The 26,529-nt window shown below is 36.0% G+C and overlaps 1 protein-coding gene across 1 annotated transcript; it reads left to right on the forward strand.

Moving 5' to 3' along the window:
* The first annotated feature begins 17,404 nt into the window (after window positions 1-17,404).
* LOC139884445 (uncharacterized) lies at window positions 17,405-20,105 on the forward strand. The gene is made up of 3 exons (XM_071868480.1): window positions 17,405-17,832; window positions 17,952-18,067; window positions 19,532-20,105. Exons 1-3 carry the CDS (start codon window positions 17,683-17,685, stop codon window positions 19,821-19,823), a joined length of 558 nt encoding a protein of 185 aa, XP_071724581.1. The 5' UTR covers window positions 17,405-17,682; the 3' UTR covers window positions 19,824-20,105.
* The last annotated feature ends 6,424 nt before the right edge of the window (window positions 20,106-26,529 follow it).

Below are 26,529 nucleotides of genomic sequence, written 5' to 3' on the forward strand. Positions count from 1 at the left end.
AATCGATAAGCAACTGCTCCAATTCTTTCGGTGATTTCAAAGGGTCCTACGTACCTAGGACTTAGCTTTCCTCGTTTACCGAATCGTACAACGCCTTTCCAGGGTGACACTTTCAACATGACTTTGTCGCCCACTTGAAATTCTAGCGGTTTTCTTCTTACATCAGCATAACTCTTTTGGCGACTCATGGCCGTTTTCAATCGCTGTTGTATTTGAATGATCTTTTCGGTGGTTTCGTGAATAATTTCTGGTCCAGTAAGTTGTCTTTCTCCTACTTCACTCCAACAGATAGGAGATCTGCACTTTCTACCGTAAAGTGCTTCAAATGGTGCTGCGTTGATGCTCGTATGATAGCTGTTATTGTATGAAAATTCTGCCAACGGTAAGTGTCGATCCCAACTGGTTCCAAAGTCAATCACGCATGCCCGTAACATGTCTTCCAATGTTTGTATTGTTCTTTCACTTTGACCATCTGTCTGTGGGTGATAAGCGGTGCTCATATCTAATCGAGTTCCCAATGCTTTTTGTAATGATTGCCAAAAACGTGATGTGAATCGGGTGTCGCGATCAGATATGATGGAGATGGGTACACCATGCCTGGAAACTACTTCCTTCAAATATAGGCGTGCTAATTTCTCCATACTGTCTGTCTCCTTTATTGGTAGGAAGTGAGCTGATTTAGTTAGACGATCAACTATCACCCAAATAGTATCATGACTACTTGCAGTCCTTGGCAATTTCGTAATGAAATCCATGGTTATTCTTTCCCATTTCCACTGCGGAATTTCTGGTTGTTGCAGTAATCCTGACGGCTTTTGGTGCTCAGCTTTGACCTTTGCACACGTTAAACATTTGCTTACATAAGTAGCAATTTCTGTTTTCATATTAGGCCACCAATAAAACTTCTTGAGATCGTGGTACATTTTTCCGTTTCCTGGGTGAATTGAGTACCTCGTTTTGTGTGCTTCATCTAGTACTAGTTGCCTTAGGTTACCATGTCTTGGTACCCATATCCTACCAGCAAAATACAGGGTTCCATCGGCTTTTACTTCAAGTTGTTTTTCTATCCCTTTGCTCATTTCACCTTTTTCGTTTTCTTCTTTTAAAGCTTCTAACTGTGCTGCTTGAATTTGCTTTGTGAGATCAGTACGAATTGTAATATTCAAAGCTCGGACCCTAAGAGGTTTTACTCTTTCTTTTCGACTTAGGGCATCAGCTACAACATTAGCCTTTCCGGGGTGGTAACGGATTTCACAATCGTAATCGTTTAACAACTCTACCCAGCGACGTTGTCTCATATTGAGTTGTTTTTGATCAAAAATATGCTGAAGACTCTTATGGTCGGTGTACACTGTACACTTGGTGCCATATAAATAGTGTCTCCATATTTTGAGTGCAAAAACTACAGCTCCAAGTTCCAAATCGTGTGTCGTATAGTTCTTTTCATGAATTTTTAGTTGTCGTGAGGCATATGCGATAACTTTTGTGCGTTGCATTAATACACATCCTAAACCTTGGCGCGAAGCGTCACAATAGATCACGAAATCATCATTTCCTTCTGGTAATGACAAAATGGGTGCAGACGTTAACTTCTTCTTTAATAACTGGAATGAGGATTCCTGTTCCGTGGACCAATCATATTTCTTTCCCTTTTGAGTCAATGAAGTTAAGGGTTTGGCGATTCTAGAGAAATCTTGAATGAATCTTCGGTAGTAACCAGCAAGACCTAAGAATTGGCGAATTTGTGTTGGAGTCTTCGGGGTTTCCCATTTACTAATGGCTTCGATCTTGGCGGGGTCAACTTTAATTCCATGTTTACTGACAACATGGCCCAAAAATTGTACTTCTTGTAACCAGAAATCACACTTCGAAAATTTTGCGTACAATTCTTCTTTCTTGAGTATCTCCAGTACCAGTCTTAAGTGTTGCTCATGTTCTTCCTTGTTCTTCGAGTAAATCAATATGTCGTCGATAAAAACAATGACAAATTTGTCTAAATACGGTCTACAGATGCGATTCATTAGATCCATGAATACTGCTGGAGCATTAGTTAATCCAAAAGGCATGACTAGAAACTCATAGTGACCGTAACGGGTTCTGAACGCGGTTTTAGGAACATCTTCTTCCTTCACTCTCAGTTGATGATATCCGGAGCGTAGATCAATCTTAGAATAAACACTTGATCCTTGCAATTGATCAAACAAATCATCAATCCTCGGTAATGGGTACCGATTCTTGATCGTTAATTTGTTTAATTCTCGGTAATCTATGCACATTCTCATAGATCCATCCTTCTTCTTGACGAACAGAATAGGAGCACCCCAAGGTGAAAAACTAGGACGAATAAATCCACGGACCGATAATTCTTGCAACTGGTCTTGTAATTCTTGCATTTCTGAAGGTGTAAGTCTATATGGAGATCGGGCTACAGGTGCAGCTCCTGGTATGAGATCAATTTGAAATTCTACACACCTGTGTGGAGGTAGCCCCGGTAATTCTTCTGGAAATACTCCGGGATATTCTCTTACAACCGGCATGTCATCAATGCTTCTTTCTTCAGTATCGATCTTCTTTACGTGTGCCAGAATAGCATAACAACCTTTTCTTATAAGTTTCTGGGCCTTCATACAGCTGATAAAGTTCAGCTTTGAGTTGCTCTTCTCCCCATAAATCATTAATGACGTTTCATCCTTACGAGGGATGCGGATTGCTTTCTCAGCGCAAACAACTTCCGCTCTTGTTTTGGACATCCAGTCCATGCCAACGATTACGTCAAAACTTCCTAATTCTACGGGTATCAAATCGATTTTGAAGGTTTCACCAGCAAGATTCATTTCGCAACCATGGCAAATTTTATCGGCTTTTATCAGTTTACCATTAGCTAATTCAATAGTATATTTATCGTCTAGAGGTAATGATGCACATTTTAGTTTAAAACTAAAGTCTTTACACATATAACTTCTATCAGCACCCGTATCAAACATAATAGAAGCTAGTTGATTATTAACGGTAAACGTACCCGTGACAAGATTAGGATCCTCACGTGCTTTACTGGCACTAACATTAAATGCCCTCCCACGTGCGGGTTCTTTGTTCTTCTCCTTATCAGGGCATTGATTTATAAAGTGACCAGACTTCCCGCATCCAAAACATTTCTTGACATCGGTCAGTTTTGTCTTTACTTCAGAAACGGTGGCATAACAATCTTTCGCCACATGTCCTTTCTTGTTACACTTGTCACAGACCACTTGGCAATAACCTGCATGATGTGTGTAACATCTTTTGCAGAACGGATGGGGTCCCTTATAGTTTGGACTTGCAGTTGCCCCATCTTGGTTACCTTTAAAAGTTTCTTGTTTCTTCAGGTGAGTACTTTTGCCCTTATAGTCTTCCCATTTCCTCTTTCCTTCAGTTGTCTTGACTTCGGTAATTGGTGCCTTAATCGAACTCTCTGTGATCTGGTCCATGAGTTGGTGTGCCATTGTCATGGCTTCCTGCATCGTATTCGGTTTGGACGATGTAACATTTCCTTTGATATTGATCGATAAACCGTCAATATACATTTCTATCTTTCGTTTCTCGTTTGGCACCAATTCGGGACACAACAAGGCTAGTTCCATGAAACGCTTTTCATAGTTATTGAGATTCGCGCCGATAACCTTCAGATTACGTAACTCAGATTCCATTTTTCTGATCTCGTTTCGAGGACAGTACTCCTCGATTAGCATCTTTTTCAGTTCTTCCCAAGAGATATCATATGCCGTATCTATTCCTTCTGCTTTAGCATAATTGTTCCACCAAGTAAGTGCACCGTCTTGCAACGTGCACGAAGCATACTTTGACTTGTCTCCGTTCGCACAATTACTGATTTTGAAAACGGACTCCATCTTTTCAAACCATCGGGTTAGACCGACTGGTCCCTCAGTTCCACTAAACGTCTGTGGTTTGCATCCTTGAAAAGTTTTGTATGAGCATCCATTTCGTGAATTTGTGTTTACGGCTGCTGCTTTGGCTGCTGCTTCGGCTGTTGCTTTTGCTGCTTCGGTTGCAGCAATTCTTTCATTCACACGTTTCTCGACTAGTTGCTCAAACTCAGCATCCGACATTTGAGACATGTTTCTTTAATAAACACAACAGATATAATTTAATCATATAGAATATTATAGGTAAAATGAGTTGTCAATAGTTAATCGTAGCATATTAATAATATGAACCGATTATTATAAAAGCCTTTTCTTCTTATTAGCATTTTATAATTATTTCTAGGGTATTACCTACCCGTTAAGTTCATACATAATAGCTAGTACAAGGAATTAACTACTAAAATCCTAATAATATTCCACTATGAAAAATTATAGCGAGTTACTACATTATTATGTAATAATAATAATAAGAAGTAGTAATAATACAAATAATCATTCCATGCATTTATTATTAATAAACCAAAATAATACAATACCATACAATACTGATATTTTACATATGCTTATTTTACATAACAAGATAGAGTAGCACACATAAGCAATAAAATAGCGCATGGAAGATTTATGGTTGCGAGGTCGTTCATTCAGAACTATCAGAAACTTCTTCCCATTTGGTTCTCTCTGCCAATTGTTTGTGTGCACATGGTCCGACAGACATTCTGGCAGTGTATTTTATTTTTAGTTGGGGTTTTGAGGTACCCGTTGCTTCAGTGGGTTTAATACAATATGGGTGGTTACGGATCGAATGGTCCTGTTCTTTTTTAATAATTAAGGACATTTTATTATTGTGGTTGTTTTTATTATCTATAGCAAGTTGGAATTTCTCCTTAGTGATCTCTTTTATTTCATTAGCGAAATCCTCCTCCTTACTGATCTCGTCTGATGACGAACTGTCTGAGTCATGTGTAGGAGAATATGATGACGAACTGCAAGAATATGTACCGGTGGTCATGAACCGAAATCTGCCAGGCGTAATCGGCACAACCCGCCCGTCGGCGGTATATCTGGACCAATGTCCATATTTGTTTAGAAATGGACGATCCTCGTTTACTCCAGGGATCATGGGTCCATGCCAACGATACTGTGGCTCCGGAAAACTAAAGCTGGGTGGGGCTGGAACCTCCTCTGGGTTTACCGGGAGTTGAGATTCCCCGGCTAACACAATTTCTTCTTTAATAGGTATTGGAACGCCCTTTTCAGTTGTGGATAGAATAGATTCAGTGTCCGATTCCGAGTCGTACAAAATGATAGGATTAGAGGAAGTCATCTATCACATAATTGAAACAACAATTACGTTAGCATATAAATATATCACATATAATGTTTTTGACCAAATAATAAGCAAAAATCAGTAAAAACAGATATGGTCATAGTCCAGACTCACTAATGCATCCTAACAATTACCAGTTAAACACACTAATGTAATTTCTGGTTCCCTATGACCTCAAGCTCTGATACCAACTGTAACGACCCGTCAAAATCGCTATTGACGCGGCACGTTAATCATTGATTCCACAGTGAGGTTTTGACCTCTATATGATACGTTTTGATAAAATATTGCATTCATTAAAATAAGTGACTTTCTAAACATAGAAAGTTATAAACATGTGGGCGAGTGCTTAGGTATAAGCAAAACCCCAAAATACATAAGTCTTTAATTTACAGGTTGACATCACAGTCCAATTATTTATTACACAACGCAGTTTTATTTTGAATGCAATAAACTTTGTACAAAGCATGAGAGACTCCATGCAGGCAACAAGCACATCACAGCGGAAGCATTCTAAGGACCTGAGAATAAAACATGCTAAAAAGTCAACACGAATGTTGGTGAGTTATAGGTTTAATTGCTCGAGTCATAAACATATATAAAGATAGACCACAAGATTTCATCAAAAGTTTATCAATAGATTCTACGTAACAGAGCACCCTGGTAACTAAACTTAACGCTATAGTGATAATTACCCCATTCGTTTTAATACGCGCAAACCAACGTGTCTTAAACTCAAATAACATACGTCCGTTAAAAGGCTAGCGCTCTAGCTCGGACGGGGATGTCAAGCCCTATGGATCCATATACAATTATTCGTGCCCACCAGTCCATATCCTATGTACTGGCAGCTACTAGTTACCAAAGCTAAGGGATTTTCGGTTTAACTCAGTGTAGAATTTTGTATGTACTTGTGTCTTATTGCGTTTAAAATAAATTGCATGTATTCTCAGCCCAAAAATATTTAAAGCATTTAAAAAGGGAGACTATAACTCACAGTTCAATATTGCGATTCAATATTGTAGGCAAATTGCGTAGACGTAATGATGGTAGATGACTGTATGGTTGGCCTTGGATTCAAGAACAATACCCCGAATAATACCTAATATTTCCTTAGCTTAAAGCGGTTTGAAACCCGAATTAAAAACACCCTCGTATATACCTTATTATTATTAAACATAAATTTAAAATTATAATTATAATATAAATATAAATATAAATATTAAGAGATAATATGAAAAAAACTTCGTCGAACAAACTGCGTATTTATATTACTTTTCGATTTACTGTAGCTCATGCGATCGCATGAGTTTTCAGTGTTTTTGCCATGCGATCGCATGGCCGCCTTTTCTGTTTTTGTTTGCTAGTTCGTCGACATCAAATAGTATTTACTGTAGCAAATAGTGTTTACTGTAGCAAATAGTGTTTACTGTAGCAAATAGTGTTTACTGTAGCAAATAGAGTTTACTGTAGCAAATCACTGTAGCAAGTCGTTTTCACTGTAGCACTGTAGCAAAATACGGTTTCACTGTAGCAAATAGTGTTTTACTGTAGCAAATAATGTTTTACTGTAGGAAAGTCGTTTTTACTTGTACATCTTATAATATATATATATATATATATATATATATATATATATATATATACATACATATATGTATATTTACATAATATTAAATCATAAAGAGAATTGGTTTAAATTAGTCGAAATTTTTCGGGTCATCACACCCATGGACTATCAGAGATTGGATAAATTAAACCTGCATCTAGCAGTTTAATAATTTCTTTTTTAACTACATCTTGCATATTCGGATTTAGTCTTCGTTGGCGTTGCACATACGTTTTATGACCTTCTTCCATAAGGATTTTATGTGTGCAATACGAAGGACTTATTCCTTTAATATCATGAATCTTCCATGCAATGGCTGGTTTATGAGCTTTCAACACAGAAATGAGTTGTGATTTCTCATTTTCAGTAAGAGAAGACGATATTATTACAGGTAATTCAGATTCACCATGTAAATAAGCGTATTCCAAATGGTTTGGAAGTGGCTTTAACTCTAATTTTGGAGGTTCTTCTATCGATGATTTATATCGATATCTGTCTTCTTCTTTTAGCATTTGAATTTCTTCTGTTGTTGGTTCATATCCATTAGCTATAAGTGTAGCTAACATTTCAGCTTCATCAATTTGTTCAGTTCCTTCTCCTAAAGAACATTCTCCTGTTCCTTGTAATTCTGGAAATTCTTCTAACAATTCTGCATGTGAATCTATAGTTTGAATATAATAACATGTATCATCTGCAGATTGCGGTTGTTGCATTGCTCTATCAACTGAAAAGGTAACACTCTCGTCCTCTATACTTAGGGTCAATTTCTTACCGAACACGTCTATCATTGCTTTAGCCGTGTTTAAGAATGGTCTTCCTAATATGAGAGGAACTTGAGAATCTTCTTCCATGTCCAGAACAATAAAATCTACTGGAAATACTAAAGTACCAACTTTAACTAGCATATTCTCCATTATCCCTCTAGGATATTTTATTGATCGATCGGCTAGTTGTATGCTTATTCTTGTTGGTTTCAATTCTCCAAGGTCTAGTTTAGTGTATAGTGAAAACGGCATTAAATTTATACTAGCACCTAAGTCTGCCAATGCTTCTATTGAACTAAGACTACCCAGAAAACATGGAATTGTGAAACTTCCTGGATCAGATAGTTTTTCTGGTATCTTATTCAACAGCACTGCTGAACAATTAGCATTCATAGTAACAGCCGAGAGTTCTTCCATTTTCTTTCTATTCGAGATTAGATCTTTCAGAAATTTAGCATATCTAGGCATTCCTGAAATCACATCAATGAAAGGAAGATTTACATTTATCTGTTTAAACATATCCAAGAATTTGGATTGCTCGGCTTCAAGTTTCTCTTTTTTTATTTTACTCGGGTAAGGAAGTGGTGGTTGGTATGGTTTAACATAAGGTTTATCCTTAGCTGTGTTATCTTCATTAACCTTTTCAACTACCAGTTCTTTTTCCTTATCTTGTTCAGGTTGTGGTTCTTGTGGAGTAGGAATAGCTTCATCTGAAGTTACAGGTATTTCAGGTGGTTTAAGTGTTGTACCACTTCTTGTGGTAATGGCTTTAGCTGTTTCATTCCGGGGGTTAGCATTTGTATCACTAGGTAGACTTCCCGGTTTTCTTTCACCTATTAACCTTGCTAGGTTACTTACTTCTTGTTCCAAATATTGAAGAGAAGCTTGTTGATTTCTAAATGCTTGAGCATTTTGTTCATTGGTTTGTTTTTGAGATGTGAAAAACTGCGTTTGAGTTTCAACTAGCTTCGTCATCATATCTTCTAAATTCGGCTTTTTATCATCGGTTTGTGGTGGTTTGTTTTGAAAATTAGGTCTTTGCTGATTGTAAGTATTATTGGATACTTGTTGATTGTTAGGACCTTGTTGGTTGTTGTATGGAATATTTCGGTTATAATTCTGGTTTTGATTGTAAATTGGTCTTAGCGGTTGATAATTATTCTGATAATTATTTCCAGGCCTTTGGTTTAGATATGAAATATTCTCTCTTTGTTCCATTGTTAATTCAATACTAAGACAATCTTTTGTCAAATGTGGTCCTCCACACTGCTCACAACTAATTCGTATTGAGTGGATATCTTTAGTCATCTTTTCCATTCGTCTCTCGACAGCATCTATCTTTGCGGAAATGGAATCTAAGTCATGGCTAGAATCGGCTCTAGCTGCTTTAGATGATCTAACGATATCTTTTTCTTGGTGCCACTCATGTGAGTGGGAAGCAGTGTTATCAATAATTTTGTAAGCATCAGTTTCGGTTTTCTTCATAATGTAACCACCAGCTGCAATATCTATGTCTTTCCTTGTAGTGATGTCGCATCCTTGGTAGAATATTTGTACTATTTGACAGGTATCTAAACCATGTTACGGATATCCTCTTAATAACTTTCCAAATCTTGTCCACGCCTCATATAGAGTTTCATTTGGCTTCTGTGTGAACGTAACAATTTCTCCTTGAAGTCTTACGGCTTTAGATGCCGGAAAGAATTGTTTAAGAAATTTTTCAACTAAAACGTCACATGTATCGATCGCCCCTTCAGGTAACGATTCCAACCAATCTTTGGCTTCTCCCTTTAAAGTCCAGGGAAATAACATGAGATATATCTGTTCATCCTCAACTTCTCTTATTTTAAATAGTGTGCAGATCCTATTAAAGGTACGAAGATGTTCATTTGGATCTTCCTTCGGTGCACCACTAAATTGGCATTGATTAGTCACCATATGTAGAATTTGTCCTTTGATTTCATAATCTGGCGCATTAATGTCTGGATGAGTAATTGCGTGACCTTGGCCAGTGCGTTTAGCTCTCATTCGGTCTTCCATACTTAAAGGTTCCAGATTTTCCATGATTGAATTTGTTGAATCCGAATCACTAGAGGATTCTGATTTAATGGTTCGTTCCTCAACAATCTTTGTTTGAATGATTGGTGGTTCCGGAGGAAAATTTAATGGTTCAGGATCTATGAATTGTCCCTGAATATTATCCGGATTCTCAATTGTGAGGTCGGGTTCAAAAAATGGATTATCGGAAATTTGAATTGGAGTACTTGGTCGACTGGATGATGATTCTAAAGGAAAATCAACGGCGATAATATTTGCTAGATGTCTTGATCTAGTTACAGGTGGTGAACGTACAAAAGGTGGTGAACGTCTTGCTCGGTGCATTCACTGAATATCCTATTAGTTTTTAAAAGGAAAGAAAAAATTATATAAGTTATCCAATTAATAGACTTTTCTGATTTTGCCCACGTTTCGAATAGCCAAAAGATGCAGCAGAGGGGCAGGATTCGTTTGGTCTCAATATAATTGAGGACTGTTTGGCTCCAATAACCCGGTCCACGTACAAATCCAACTATTACTACGAACCAGAAAATTTTGATGTCTATCAATTTAACCACTTAAAATAAATTTTCGTAATTTTAAGAAGTATAGATAAGAAGTAGAAAAAATTCTAAGTCCTAAAAACTAGAATGACGAGAAATAAGAAAGAAAAAGAGCGCGTCGAAAAAGGTCGAAAAAGAAAAGATCGAAAAATAAAAGTCGTCGAAAAATAAGAAAGGAAAAAAAATGACTATAAAACTTAAAAAAAACTCGACTAACCCAACCTTATTACTATCACTAACTTAAAATTATAATCGCAAATTGAGATTACTAATTGGAATGATAATTGATACATAGGTAAAAGGTGTCTAAAAATATTAAAGCTTACATGAAAAACTATATCCCAAATGGCAATATCTCAAAAAGGTATTAAAACTTAAAAAAAACGTCGCAGAATTCTAAAGCACTTAAATCTTAGTCTAAAGAAAAAGCACTTAAGGGATTTTACGGCAAAGCCTAAAAATCTAGAAATAAAAATAACTATGGCAAAAACTATGAATTAAAAATAAATACGAGCAAAAATTACAAAAGTTACGCTAAAACAATTAAAAAGGGATAAAATATAAAAATATACTAAAAGTTGTAAAAAGTACAATTTTTATAAAAATATTATTTTTATATTATTTATTTTATAAAACTATTAATTTTATATTTTATAAAACTAATTAAACTTAAAAATACAAATTAAATAAATAACTAAATTAAATATTTAACTAATCTAACCTAATTAGGGTTTAAATATAATAATAATAATAATTATAAACCGTAATTAATGCAGTACTCAGTCAACTGTGGCGTGTCAGACGGGCTCATGCGATCGCATGAGTCCTAAGTTATCCAGCCATGCGATCGCATGGGCTAGGGTTTCGGGCCACAGAGTGGGCTGCTACAGTACCGGACTCGAGTGTTTTTATTTTATTTTTTTTGCGGTGTTGAATTTTATGTTTTATATATTTATGTAATATATTTATATAAATTAAATAAAACTTATATTTTTATAAAATAAAGATAAATAAACTTTTATAGAACTTAAATATTTAACAAACTCTTAAAAATATTTATATTTTTGTTTTCTTTTTATATTTTCGAATATATTAAAACGTATTTTTACAAAAGCGTAAATATATATATTTTTTTTATTAGCGTTGCGCTTCCGGCTTTTAAGCTAGATGGTTCCCCGGCAGCGGCGCCAAAAATACTTGATGGTTAAAGCTAAGGGGTATAAAATACTATTAAATTTTAGCAGAAAATACTATCAAATACGATACAATTTTACACAAGATATTTATTTATTTATAGAATGGATATACTTAAACCTTACTACAACACTTATAGGCAGTGTACCTAATCGTACAGTAGTGTAGTTTTTAGTAAGTCCGGTTCGTTCCACAGGGAAAATCTTTTAATCAAAGCTTAACGCTATATTAGTTTAATTTATAAAAATACGAATATATATATATATAAGTAATATTATTATTTTAAAGGGGGGGTTTTTACCGTTTAATGACCGGTTTGTCGATTTTAAAACTTTAGTCGCAGTTAAAACAAAATGTAAAATATTAAATAAATAAAAGACTTAATTTAAAGCGTAAAGTAAATAACGATAATGAAATTGCGATAAATAAAAGTGCGATAAAATAAACTTGCGATAATTAAAAAGTACGATAATTAAAATTGCAATTAAATATAATAACAATAAATAAAAGTGCGATAATTAGAAGTGCAATTAAATATAAAATAAAGGAAATTAAATATGAAATAAAAGAATTATGCTTATTTAAACTTTCCGTAATCATGATGTTTGACGTGTTGATTTTAGTTTTATGCCCATGGGTTAATTGTCCTTTGTCCTGGATTATTTAATATGTCCGTTTGGTTTTTGTCCATAATAGTCCATCAGTCATAAATATAAAGTGCGATTGTCCTCGTCAAATTATCCTTATACCCGAAGTTTAAATATTCCAACTAATTGGGGACTTAAACTGTAACAAGATTTTAATACTTTGTTTAATAATTACACCAGGATGTCGACTGAGTGTAACTCAAGGTTTTAATACTTTGTTATCAATAATGCCAAGTGTCCGTGTACATAATTTCACCCCTGTTTTAATAATTCTAGTGGCTATTAATCCATTCCCGTGTCCGGTTAAATGAACGATTATTCGTACATATAAATACCCCGCCCATCGTGTCCGATCGAGTGTATATGGTTATTTATAGGGACGTCCAATTGTAAATCTTTATATTAACATTAACAAACTATCATTTAGTTAAACAAATATAAAGCCCATTAATAGCCCATAGTCTAATTTCCACAAGTGTCGTTCTTTTGTCCAAACCCCAATTACGGTACAAAGCCCAATTACCCAATTTTAATATTTTTAGCCAACATCATGATTACTTCGGATTAAATAAGCATAATAATAACTTAGCTACGAGATATTAAATTAAAAAGGTTGAACATAACTTACAATGATTAAAAATAGCGTAGCGTTACACGGACAGAATTTCGACTTACACCCTTACAACATTCGCTAACATACCCTTATTATTAGAATTAAAATTAAAATTAAAATTAAAATATAAATATAAATATATACTACGTATATAGATAGAGAGATTGATATTATGGATGGCAAAATGGTGCACCAAAGCTCGATTTTTATAGGCCTGTGATCTGGAAAAGGGGCTCATTCGATCGCATAGATTTATGCCTTCCAGGCCATGCGATCGCATGGCCAGCTGGGGAGAGCCACTTTTGGTTGTTTTCTTCTGCCGACGTTTATTTAAATATAATATAATATATATATATTAATTTTAAGAATTAATTATATATTATATTATATTCATATGCATAGTTGACTTGTAATTTTTAGTCCGTTGCATCGAGCGTTGAGAGTTGACTCTGGTCCCGGTTTCGGATTTTCGAACGTCCTTGCATATAATTTAATATCTTGTACTTTGCGTTTTGAATCTTGTACTCTTTGTAATTTTGAGACGTTTCTCATCAATAATTGGAACCTCTTTTATTGTATTTTGTACTTTTGAGCTTTTTGGTCGTTTGCGTCTTCAATTCGTCGAATCTGTCTTTTGTCTTCACCTTTTATTATTTAAACGAATATCACTTGTAAATAGGACAACTGCAACTAAAAGCTTGTCTTTCTTGAGGAATAATGCTATCAAATATATGTTCATTTTTAGCATTATCACCATCATATACTCCAATTGTCGGTATGCCAAGATTTCTGGGTAACGGATAGTTAGCAATTCGATCAATGAAGCACTGAGTGGATTCTGCCATAGCTGGCGGCTTTGTAGCTTGCTCTCCAGTAATTAGAGCAAAAAAATTATCTACAGCCACAGCGCGGACGGCGGGCTGCGCTAAGCGTTGCTTATACTTCGCCGGAGCTGTCTGCTTAAGGATTCCATTTAAAAGTGATGCTGCTTTCTTCTCAGACATGAACTCCTCTTTCTCATTATTCTCTTCTTCGGAATCATTGCCAATATAGCTCAATTCATTATCATCTTTAGAATCATCAAAAAGACTGCCCAACTTGTCAAGTATTCTGGATAACTTATACTTTGATATAGATTGCTTCTTCATGATTTGCTTGTCTTTACCATCCGTCATCTGTCGAAAAGGTATAAGTGGTGCACATCGTCGTGGTTGCATCAATGGTCGCTTCTATGGATTAGTAACGAAATTTTGAAGCCTTTCTGCACTTTTGGTTGTTGTTTCTTCGATTATTGACCTTTTCCCTGGATTAGTGGTCAAATGTTTAAGCCTTTCTGCGGTTTCAGTTACTGTTTCTTCAATTGTGTCTTCCGATGGCTGAATAGGTGCATCTTTTTCAGGCATTAGCGGATAAGTTGCCACGCTTTCGGTTAATGGATTATTAAATGTTTCGAGTACGCTTGTGGATGGGGCTTCAGTTGTTTTTGTTCCTTTTCCGTTCCGCGTGTTCTTAACATTAGTAGACGGCGCCATTGTTGATACTTATTTCCTTATGAGGTAAGGCTTAGTGTATCAACACAATACTAGAAGTATCTAGCTAAAAGTGAAGGAATGTTGCCGATTGATGTTTACCCTCGGAAAATAATCCCTGCAAACCCGGATCACAGATATAGAAATCTGTGGGGTGGCTTAATCAATCTTTGTCCGCTGAGCGTTGAGCTACTAGCCGAATGACTTCTAGTGAGAGAAAATACTATGTGAGAGAGAAAGGTGAAATCTCTGGTCACAAATTATCAGAGTGTTTGAATGTGTAAAATGACGATCCAAGGGGTCTGTTTATAGTGATAGATCCACCGGAGTACTCGAGGACACGTGTCAGATGATGCTGCGTTCTGTTATTCGTGATCCGATATTTACGCTAGATGTGACGCTCTCCGGTCAGGGCTTAAGCGCTAGGCGGCCTTCAGGGCTTACGCATGACGGAAGCAGCCTGCACAGCGGAGAATGCTGGACGGACAGTTTCACAAAACTGTTGTTCCCAGTGTTCCTGATGCTAATTTCATGCGAATAGTATGTCTTTATGCGTGTATACGATAGGATACACCATTAATTACTTTTATTGTTAATATTAAAAAGTATCGTTATTATTAAAATTATCATGATTAGAATCATCATTTTATCATAATTAATATCATCATTAGTAAATATAAATATTGTTATTATTATTATTAGAATAATGATAATTATTATTATTATTATTACACAATAATACAATGTTTACTATTATTATTATTATCATCAATATTATTTTATCAAATGAATATGTGATACAAAAATATTTTACCACATGTAATATAATTACATTAATAATACATACCATTATATTTTTATGATATTAAGTGAACTTTGTAAATTTTATTACTTAAGATATATAAAAATATATTTTTATTGTATATAAAATTTAAATATAAATTTTTATTTATCAATAAATGATTTATACTATTTACTCTAATAAAATCTGTTAAATATATCTAAATATATAAAATGACTATATTTAAGTTATATAATAATCATGTATAGATTTTGGAAGTCATTTTGAGTCAAGTTGACTTTTGTTGACTTTTGCATATTAGTCTCGAGCATTAGGATTGTGATACACTACGACTTGATCTAAATTGCTAGACAGATATTGATCAACATATAAATATATATACTTAATATAGGTTCGTGAATCCAAGGCCAACCCTACACTTGTTCAATGACGACATATGTATTTTACTACGAAATACAGTATTGTGAGTTTCATTTGCTCCCCTTTTAAATGCTTTTGCAATATATATTTTGGGACTGAGAATACATGCGCTGCTTTTATAACTGTTTTACGAAATAGACACAATTAATTGAAACTACATTCTATGATTGAATTATTATACCGGATATCGCCCTTTTTAGCTTGGTAGCCTAAGAATTTGGGAACAGACCCCCAAATTGACGCGAATCCTGAAGATAGATCTATGGACTTTGACACGTCCCATCCGGGTTACGGATGCTTTAGTACTTCGATTTTATATACAGATGAGTGTACCTGTATATTTGGGGATATTCTAGATGCATTTGTTAATGTCGGTTACCAGGTGTTCACCATTTGAACGATTTTTGCAGATGAGTGTTCCTGCAGTTAACTATGAAAATGAAATCTTATGGTCTATTAAAATTATGGAAACGATTGATTATGATAAACTAATGAACTCACCAACCTTTTGGTTGACACTTTTAAGTATGTTTATTCTCAGGTATTAAAGAAACCTTCCGTTGTGCATTTGCTCATTTTAAAGATATTACTTGGAGTCATACATGACATATTTCAAAGGACGTTGCATTTAAGTCGTTGAGTTCAATAAAGATCATTATTAAGTAAATGACGTATTAAGTCATCTATAGTTTGGATATATTATGAAAGGGTATGCATACTTGTCAACTTTCGATGTAATGAAAGGTTGTCTTTTAAAAAACGAATGCAATGTTTGTAAAATGTATCATATAGAGGTCAAATACCTCGCAATGTAATCATATGTAAATGTATTCGTCCTTATGGATTAGGATGGGTCGCTTCAGTGGACAAGTCATGATCACAACCTAGGTTGGTCAATCCTTAAGATGCTAGCATACAAATCTATCAGACTTCCTAGTTCAGTATTACGACAGTAATCGTACTAAATTAACATAATTACGCTAACCCAAACTTCTATCATGGCAACATACAGATTAATTAAGCTATCTTGGTAATATCGGAACGCATTATTATACATAAAAAGTAAGAATACATGTTTAATACAAAAGACAAGCGTTTCGGATAAAAATATGAAAAGGCTGAAGAAATCTGCCCGAAATCGCAGGGACTCCCCGGGATATTCTCCGGAAAATAAAAGCTAAGCTAATTACTACTAAAAACTAACTAAAAGCTTGAAAATATAAAGTGAATTACAAATTGAGTGTGTGTTGAAATGGATGGAGAGAGCCCTTTAAATAGACTTGAATTTTGCCTGCAAACGGCTGGCAGGCCGTTTGGCAAGCCGTTTGCAGGGGCCGTTTGCCAGATCAAGCCGTTTACAGGGGCCGTTTATCTTGGGTGTGTGGCAGGCCGTTTGTGAGCCAGGCAGACCGTTTAGCAGGCCGTTTGGCTGCCTGGTCAGCTGAAATTCACTGGATCGTAACTTGATTTCTTGTCTTTCACCGTTTTCGCTCTAGAATCTTCGTTTTAGCTCCGTTTTACTTGTTTCTTTTTGCATTGCCTTCGTAATTACTTAATCTACAAAATAAACAGAAAAAACGATAATTTTGGCGACAAAGTTTGAATCTTTATTGTTTTAGGGCTTAAGATTGGGGGTAAAAATGTGAATTTTTGGCCGATATCAGTCATCTCACCATTACGTCATCTCTCCTCTGCGTTTTCTGTTGACAAACGCCTGGCTACAAACGCTCACAAACGCCCCATTACAGGCGTTTGTGGGACGTTTCTCGTGACTTGTAGGCGGCAAAGAAGAGAGAAACGGCTCGTTATCTATAGTCTTACGTCACTACTCACTAGTTATAAACTACTGCCAGTTACAGTGAAAGTAAAATGTAAAAAAGATGAATATAGTGGAGTTAGGTAAAGTTGTTAGATCGGGAGCAAGGAAAAGCGGCCCACCAGCAGAAACAATTAGTAGTTTGGTTAATCATGTAGCACAAAGTTCACCACATCCTCTTCTTGGTTGGCACATGCTCTTCCTCGTGTAATCACTATTCTTACCTACCTTCTTTCCCTCGAAATTTCCCCACAAATCCCTCAAACAATCAAACAAACATCCGTCTAACTCATTCTCCACTAATTTGTTGAAGCTACTTTACTTTTTCTTCTTTAAACTCTGACTATAAACACCCAATTACAAAAATGTCGTTTCCTTAAATCTTCCCTATTTACAGTAAAAATTATTTGTTTCTTCAAATCGTCATTTTATCGAATGGCTGGTACGCTACCTGGAGTTGAAATTGCGAGGAGAAGGAGGTTACGTGGGTGGTCCGATCCGGCTTCTCTCAACGGGTCGGGTTTTGGATCTACGAGGATTCGGGTTTCTCAAGATACCCATATCACACCCACTCTGTCTTTCTTTGTAAGTTTAAGAAGTACTAGTAATATATATAACAGATTTGACTTTGTCCGGTGTCGGTCAAAATTGGTGGAAACAATTTAATAAATCTTGATTATTTATGGATGTCCATTTGTTTTCAGCAAAGGAGTCTGGTGAATCAAGCTGATGAAGATGATAAATTAGGTGGTCCAGCTAGAGAAGCTAAAGAAAGGTTGGATGGGAGGTTGAGAGGCAATTTAAAACAAGAATTCACAAGGTATGAATGAGTTTCCATTTTTGCCTTATTTTAGCATATTACAAGTGTTATTTCTAACATGCGCCGGTCAAGTCCGAGACATATCTTTTGTACGCATGAATAAAAGAATGGAGTGTAAACGACGGTTCGAGCTAGGCTCGTTTAGAAATTGCTGAGTTCAAGCTTGAGCTTGGCTCGTTTTGAGCCTAGCATTAATGGCTCGAACTCGGCTGGTCTGAATTTAAGGAAGCTCAAATTCGACTCGAGCTCTATTTTATCGATCGCATACTTTTTTAATCATATACAATATGATTTACTTTATACTGTAAAATGTTAAGCGTGCCTTTCTCATTCATCTTGCATAACATTTATACAGAATATATAAATTGTTCTCCAAGCTAATCTAACTAATTATCCCTTATTTTAGGATAAGATGTACACAAAATAATATAGTGCCTAGTTTGTTATGATTTGAAAATACAACATATATATCTGCTATTACTCCCCGCAGTCGTAGCGATCGGGGGTCGAATGCAAAGACTGGATCGAAAATCATTGAAGAGTACGCGAGCAACTTTTTCCCGGACAAAGTGAATGTTAAGATGTCGGCAATTTGATACCGAGTGGGAACGTGTAAGATTCGGACTTGACGGCGAGCAACTTTTTCCCGGACAAAGTGAATGTTTAACTCAATGTGTGTGGTACGTTGATGTTGTATGGGATTACCCGCGAGGTATATGACACTTACGTTGTCACAGTAAATTAATGATGCCTTAAAAATAGGAAATGCAATTCGAGAAGAAGATTGTGTTGCCAACAACATTCAGCCACCACATTAGAAACACCCCTATATTCGGCTTCGGCACTAGAACGAGACAATGTTGCTTGACGTTTGGAAGACCATGTAAAATGTTAAGCATGCCTTTCTCATTCATCTTGCATAATATTTATACAGAATACATAAATTGTTCTCCAAGCTAATCTAACTAATTATCCCTTATTTTAGGATACTTATTTTAGGATAAGATGTACACAATATATCTTCGCTAAATATAGTGCCTAGTTTGTTATGATTTGAAATATACAACATATATATCGGCTATTATATACTTTAGTAAAAACAGATAAACAATTATTAAGCAATTATTTATTATATTTTAAGACAAAAATATTAATTAGTGTATAATGAAAAGTCCGTTTAGGCGCTCAATATAAGAAGCACGAGCTTGAGCTCGTTTAATAATCGATCCTTAAAATAAGCTCGAACTTGAGCTCAAGCTCGTTTAAGCTTGGCTCGAATCGAGTTTTTTAACTAGTCTAGTTCGAGTAGCTTGCGAGTAGTCCAGCTCATTTACACCATAGTAAAATTCCCATGTACATACATATTTTAGAAATTAATCCCTACATTTACTAACAATCTAACATGCGCTTGAAAGAAGTTCATTTTGTATTTTGGTTTTATATTTTGTGTCATTAATTGTACAGGCAAACAAGTCAAGAAAGATTGAGAAGGGGATCAACTAATGCGACTTCTACGGTGATGGAAAATTTGCAAGTAGAGGTTTATGGGTCCAAAAACAAGAGACTTCGTTGGGGACGAATGGGGTTGAGTTGGAAGTCGTCAAAACAAGAAGAGTGTGCGATTTGTTTGGATGTGTACAAGGCAAGTGATAAGATAACTCACTTGCCTTGCACACATCGATTTCATTTTGATTGTTTGGTACCTTGGTTAGAGAGTGATGGGCATTGCCCGTGTTGTAGAGCAACTGTTTTTTAGTTCCGGTTTGATCAATCGATTCTAGCTTTGTTGTAACATATGATGTCAAGTACTTAAAAAAGAATACATCTTTACACTACTCTTAATGTTCACTCCCTTTATTGAACTTCTTCCATCCATATAAACGTGACATCAACATAACTCTCTAGCACTTGGCCCGTGTAAGGTACTGGAACGGACCAAACTATTTCTGTTCGGTTCTGTCCCGATTTCCAAATTATTGAAGGAAGTCGTACCGAGGATCGTACCAAATAATTCCAGTTCGGTTCGGTCTCATAAGTTTCGGTTCGGTTTTGTGGAAAAAACCTTCCAACTTCAACCCTTTTTTTTTCAAATATTGATCATATATGTGTTGTAATCATTCGTGGTAAAGCTTGTAATAAAGTACCGTATTATTTTGTTGTCATATAATATATTATTGTCTAGCTTGATCATCATAATATACTATGTTAGGAATTAGGCAGGCCCCAACAATACAAGTGATTTAAACCAATCACTTATTCACGAATGATAAACGAATAAATAAAGCATAACGATAAAGATAAATGACATGAGATTTAACGTGGTTATATCTCAACTTCAAAACGCGAAATAAGGGTTTATTTCACGGGCGCAAATTAGAAATTTTTCACTATATTTTTATGCACACTGTTATGGGTTACATGGGGTCCAATTTATAGGTAAATACAAACAAGTAAACAACTTAGGGAGCAAGCTATCATGTTCTAGAAAATGCTGGCCGCCCAGACCTCTTTTCGCGATCTCGACTGTCCTCCCTTTACAAGTCTCCCGATCGCGAGTCTTCACCAGACAACAATCCAACTTTACTTCAAACACGTAACTCGTTTTGATTCCTTGTTTAATTTTTCTTCGCACTCAACAATCTCCCACTCGAAGGTGACATTAAACAACATTCGCCAACCCATCAACTATGTTCTTTCAACACCCACAATAACTTCAGATTAGCCGATTACCAACTCCTTTTGATACCGCCGAATTTGCATCCGAATCACGCCGCACTTCACCCGTTAACCTACGAGCAAGTGAAGTCTTTCGACACCAAATAACACCGCTAAGATAATCCAATCTCATAGTTACTAGATTGGGTCATCTGGGTTTCTGCACCACCATCTTCTAACACGAAGATAATATTCTTACACCACAAGACCAATTGAAGTATGCGACTCTTCAATTATAGGATTCTTCCATGAGACAAACACCGCCTCATTGATCAATCTAGACATGTCCAATCCTGAACTCACATGTCAATGATCACCCTCGTACAGGATTTCACCGTCTATCTATGATTTTCCTCTCAGCAATCAGAAAATCCAACATACGTCGTCGTAGACTCCTCATCAAGGCTCCAGTGAGAATGCAATCACAACCTCGAAGTCTACTACCTTTTCAACTTTCCGCTTTCTCACTGGTACACTAACCCCACATAGCTATGAATTTCACAAACTCATCTTCTCATCCCAAGCACGCTCCCACTATACGAGTTACAAATAAAACCCCGGCTACTCGAGAATAAACTTGGTTCGTACCACCGGTCAGTCGCAAATTTCTTTGCCATCGGAGAGTAAAACGAGTATTCGAAGCCCTAGTGTTACCCGGAATCATATCACTAATCTTGAGAACATTGGAGAACAACGTCGCATAATCATCTCCACCACTCTACTAGTTGACTATCTCCCACTAGCTCGATAACTTCCGTCGGTTACCAAACTCAAACCGAGTTCCTGACACTCTCAACGATCCTAGAAAGCTCAAGTTCCGGGACTTACACGATTATCTGCCCCTCTTCCATCACCTAAAGACTTCTAATTGATCACCCTAGAAGAAGAACCGCTCCTTTTGTTGAAAAATCAACCAAACCGAGCAACCGTCGAACGCGTTCTATCCGACTCCCTTCGACAACCAATAACCCTTAATGACAAGAAGCTCAAATCAGCCCTCATACTCCAAAGATCATGGAATATCCGACCATACACTTGGTCACCCCGTTTCAAAATACGCAAGCATCAAACTTCTCCTGATACTCCCACTGTCAACTTTTAACTGATGCATCTTGTTCGTTACCTAACCGCTCTAACCCGAGAGAAGAACACCCTCCTAAGCTCCCGTAACAAACCCACATCTCTGAAAACATAGCTTGTATCGCTTGAAGTTTCTGAGACAAAACCATCTCACGCTTGTGCCATCCAACCCGAAAAAGCTCATCATGAAAACTGTACATATTCAAAAAATCATATCTCATGATCCAACTGTCAGATCATCCTCAATCGGGCCTAGATGTAAGATTACTATTTTGCCCTTAAGTTTGTATTGTGTTATTATATGCTTTTATTTTTATTTAATATTTATTATTAAATAATGATGTGGTTAGGACCAGTTTGTGACAAGGGTCACAGAACAGGTTTGTTTATTTAATTTGGACTTCATTTGGGTTGCCAAATGATGTACGAAAGATATCAGATAACTGGTAAATACCCGTGTGTCACACAGTGTGGGATTTTAACCCACTTTTGATAACTTGTGCAGTGCATTTCTTGCACTTTCCAGATCCTTCCCAAAATAATACCCCGTACCTAATTCTTTCTCCTTTGAAACCCTAATCATCAAAACTTGTTCTTGAGCTCAAATTGATCTTGGAATCTTGTTCCTTGTTGTCTACTGATTCTAACAAGGTAAGAAACATGTGTTTTTGTGTTCAATTCATGGTTAAATTCATAGTTTTGTGTAAGTTTTGTAAAAAGCTTGATTTTGTGTCAAAATCCATGGATTTGATGTTGTTATGGTCAAAACTTTGTGGGTTTATAGTCTATAATAACATGTAGTAATTGAGTTGTGGCAAGTTTTGGTGTCGAAAACGAGCTCTAGATCAAGATTTGGTGAATTTAGCTTGAAGTCCGTAGCCTTTGTTCAGTTTCTGATGAAGATGAACACAGTCGGCCGACTGTCGGTCGACAGTCGATCGACTGAGGGTTGAACCGGCCGATTAACGAAGACAACCGACCGACTGAGATTTACATTCGGCCGATTGATGTAATACCAAGTGAGTCGACCGACTGAGAAGGTCAATCGACCGATTGTGTAGACAGACGACCGACTGTTAGTGTCAGTCAACCGACTGAGTGTCCAGGACAGAATATTTTACCTAAGTGTTATTTTTAGCTGTTATGCTGCCCATTTGTATTTTGATGATTTTGAAAGTGCATTTTGAAAGTGCATTTTGAAAGTGTTAAGGAGAAAATTTTTAGCGGACAGTTTTCTGACAAAATTTTCTGTATTGTCTTATTTAGTGTTTATGGACATAAACTAACTCGTGTATATGTATTTCTCAGGAGAAAAGGAGAAATAGAAGGTTCAGTGATTAGATAGCTGAACACCTTCTCATTTGCTGGTAATCGGTGAGTGGGACTAATTGGAGAATATAGTATATAGTAGCATGTTATATTATGACTGCCATGCTTGTTAGATATACTTATTGTTGTGGATAGTTAGTACATTGTGATGACTGCATGTTGGTTGATGCTTGTCTGCTGGAGCCCAGTGCGTCCCTATTGTGTGGTGGCCTCGGTAGGAGAGATCAACCTGCGGGTTGGGTTCCTCATGTAGTGGCCTAGACAGCCGTGGTATATATATGTGAATGACGCGTCCGTTGCTTGTGGATTATGTATATACATACGGTGGTGGAGGAACTTCTGGTAAGCCCCAGTCCGATCAGCTGGTGGTTAATGGTTTGACCGAGCCGCCAGAGTCTCTGTAGACGGCACTTGGGTGATGTTTGTGTGTTAGACTATTGTGACATGATTAGTATAACAGTTATGTATGCTATGGCCTGTAGTTAGTCGTACTCACTTAGCTTCGTGCTAATTCCCCTCCATCTCCTCCCTGCAGGTTGATAGCTTTTGTAGATTGTGCTTTTGGGAGAAGACGGGCATGGTGATGTTATGTTTGACAGGAGTCAACTCTGATGTTGTCTTGTTTTGTTTAAATAGCGATACTTTGTAAATGTATTGTAAATACGTCTTCTCCGTATAAACAAGTATTTTGTAATGACACGTGACACAGGTTGTATTAACAATAGTTAATGTGGATATCGTATTTAAGTAATATTATGCTTCCGCCACGTATGTATATAAAAAAAAAATTAGCGGTGTCACATGTGCAACGTGTCCTATTTTAAGTAAAATAACTTTTGAATGTAAAAGAATTGATTTGTAAAAGTGAAGGTATAATTTGATATGCACTGGTCAAAATAAGTTAAGGTAATTTTATTTACTTTATTATGTAAATATATACGATTTATAAAATTTGCAAGAATGGCAGTAAATAAATTTATTTTATAAAATTTCGAGAGGATCGCACAGTAAAATAGTATGTGTGAAAATTTGGTAATTTTTTTTTCATATTTCGGAGGTTACGAGTTGGAAAAAGATTGATGAAGACCGAGTGAATGATTTTTGAAAATTTCGGGAATATTTAAGCAAAAATGTTATGAGTTAATGAAAACTATTGAATTTAAATGTGGTTAATGACTATTATAAGTTCTTGGAATTCAAAACGTTCATGTATGAAGTTGTTGCTGTCAAGTGAGATATGAATGGTAGAGTATGAGAACGTGAAATTAATCCCCTGTTGACTCTGAAATGCCAATAGGTCATGACTAATATTGGAGTCGGAAGGCTAGCTGTAAGTGCCGTTATTATATACTCATGGATTGAATCAGCCGTTCACAAGATTTCAGAATAACTTGAGCATGAATAATCCCATGTTCACATAGACAGGTATAAAGACATGCTAATGCAGTGACTTTTGACTATGCGATGATCATTGAAAATCAATTTATCAAGTCCTCGTTAAATATGTGATTTTTGTCGGGATGGTATGAATTTCCCCAATGAGTAAGGGCGATGTAAGGACATGGTGTCACTTACCTATTGTTATATGATCATTTAATGATACATCTAACATGCTTGTAATACCGAGATGAAATCGTAAGATTTTTAGAAAAATGGTTAACGGTTCAAAGGTCGTGACTTATTGTTTAGATACAACAAATCACGCGATGTTTGACCATAAGTAACGTAATGATAATCATATAAATGCTACCTTTGATCATATGGAGCATGTGAAGGATCACGTGCTTTTCAATATGGTGATAAAAATATATATATATATATATATATATATATATATATATATACACTTCGGCCTTAACTGGCCAGAAATGTGGATACTATCCACTAGAGTACGATGGGGTTCTTTTAATTGCTATAGTAGTTTTCAGATGGGATTAGGGTGGGTTTAGCTCAAGCCGCAGCTCGCGAGAAGATGGAAAAACTTCAGGTGGTGTATCTTAACCCTAAATTTTGAATTGACAGTGATCGATTATTGCATGGTGCAAAGTAATAAATGTATGAGCACGAAAAGTTTTCCTTGGTTATGGAAAACAAAAGATACTTGTTGGAAGGTCCTATCCTTCATGAGATTATGCCTGTGAGATACTGACCATCTCAGCACAGAGAACGTGATAGTGAATGTTGTGTTTATAATATCTTCGTTTGAATATTCAAATGAAAATCTTGTGAGTGGTTGTCGCTTATCTTCGATAGTTTCCTAATGAGTTTATGAAAATCTACACTAGGAGAGCAATTACAGATAACTGGAAGCATGCTTCAAAGAAATTCCGGGGGTGTCACTTCAGGTCACTTAAGAACAGGCATCCTTCCTTCCAGCGGGGATGTGATAATTAAGCGTCAAAGATAAAGAGATAGGTTGTTTAAGAAAGAAAGAATGCAAAGCTTTACAACGTTTATGGCATAGGAGAATTTATTAATCTACTCATGGGTATGAGATAGATAGTTTGGTTGAAACAATCTCTTCATATATCTATAAATCAGATGATAATTACCCTTCATGTAATAACATTTGAGATTTTTGAATTAATGGATTGGGAATTTTTCTTTGATTCACTTTCTATTCCATATGTCATGATATTGGAATATCTATATGAATTACCGTAATATAATCACGTTGGCCAAGCGCCATTATATTTCACTAATTCATACTTCCACTTCAATATCACTCCACATGGTCAAGATATGTGATCAAACTTAGATAGTTGACGTTGGAATGTTGAGTCATGAGTGACATCCTTTTGTTCACCAACTGAGATGGTCTTATAACTCGCGTAAGTCAAAGAATACTTTGAATCACAATGGCGGAGTCAGGTCATAAAGATATGTATGGATATGATGACAATCACATATTAGCTGATCCTTCAGAGTCGGGATCATGCAAAATGATAGGGTTTTGGCTTGACATCCTTAGGAAAGGATACAAAATATCAATAGAGGTAAAAGCAGGTAGTAAGATGAATTGGCAGTATAAAGATTAAGGGAAAATGCTTAAAACTAAGGCAGGAAAGGTTATAGACCTAAAGATTGCTAAGGCACCCTAGTTAACACATAAGGCACACATAAAATGCAATCCTGGTTCTCTATAACAACCTGGCTCTGATACCACTCTGTCATACTCCTAAATAGAGCCGGGGTAAATATGACTTCACAATATCACAACACAAGTGTATATAAGCGAGAACGACTCTATAAGAGATGTTTTAACAAAATTTGATTTGCAGCGGAAACATAATAATGTTTTACATAATGAAATTTATATGTAAATAGCAAATGATAAG

This window comes from Rutidosis leptorrhynchoides, chromosome 1, assembly GCF_046630445.1.
Source record: "Rutidosis leptorrhynchoides isolate AG116_Rl617_1_P2 chromosome 1, CSIRO_AGI_Rlap_v1, whole genome shotgun sequence".
Classification (NCBI taxonomy): domain Eukaryota; kingdom Viridiplantae; phylum Streptophyta; class Magnoliopsida; order Asterales; family Asteraceae; genus Rutidosis; species Rutidosis leptorrhynchoides.

Coding starts and splice junctions, on each gene's coding strand:
- LOC139884445 (XM_071868480.1), top strand. CDS start 17,683: ATGGCTGGTACGCTACCTGGAGTTGAAATTGCGAGGAGAAGGAGGTTA. Junction 17,833..17,951: donor CACCCACTCTGTCTTTCTTT/GTAAGTTTAAGA, acceptor ATTTGTTTTCAG/CAAAGGAGTCTGGTGAATCA. Junction 18,068..19,531: donor TTAAAACAAGAATTCACAAG/GTATGAATGAGT, acceptor TTAATTGTACAG/GCAAACAAGTCAAGAAAGAT.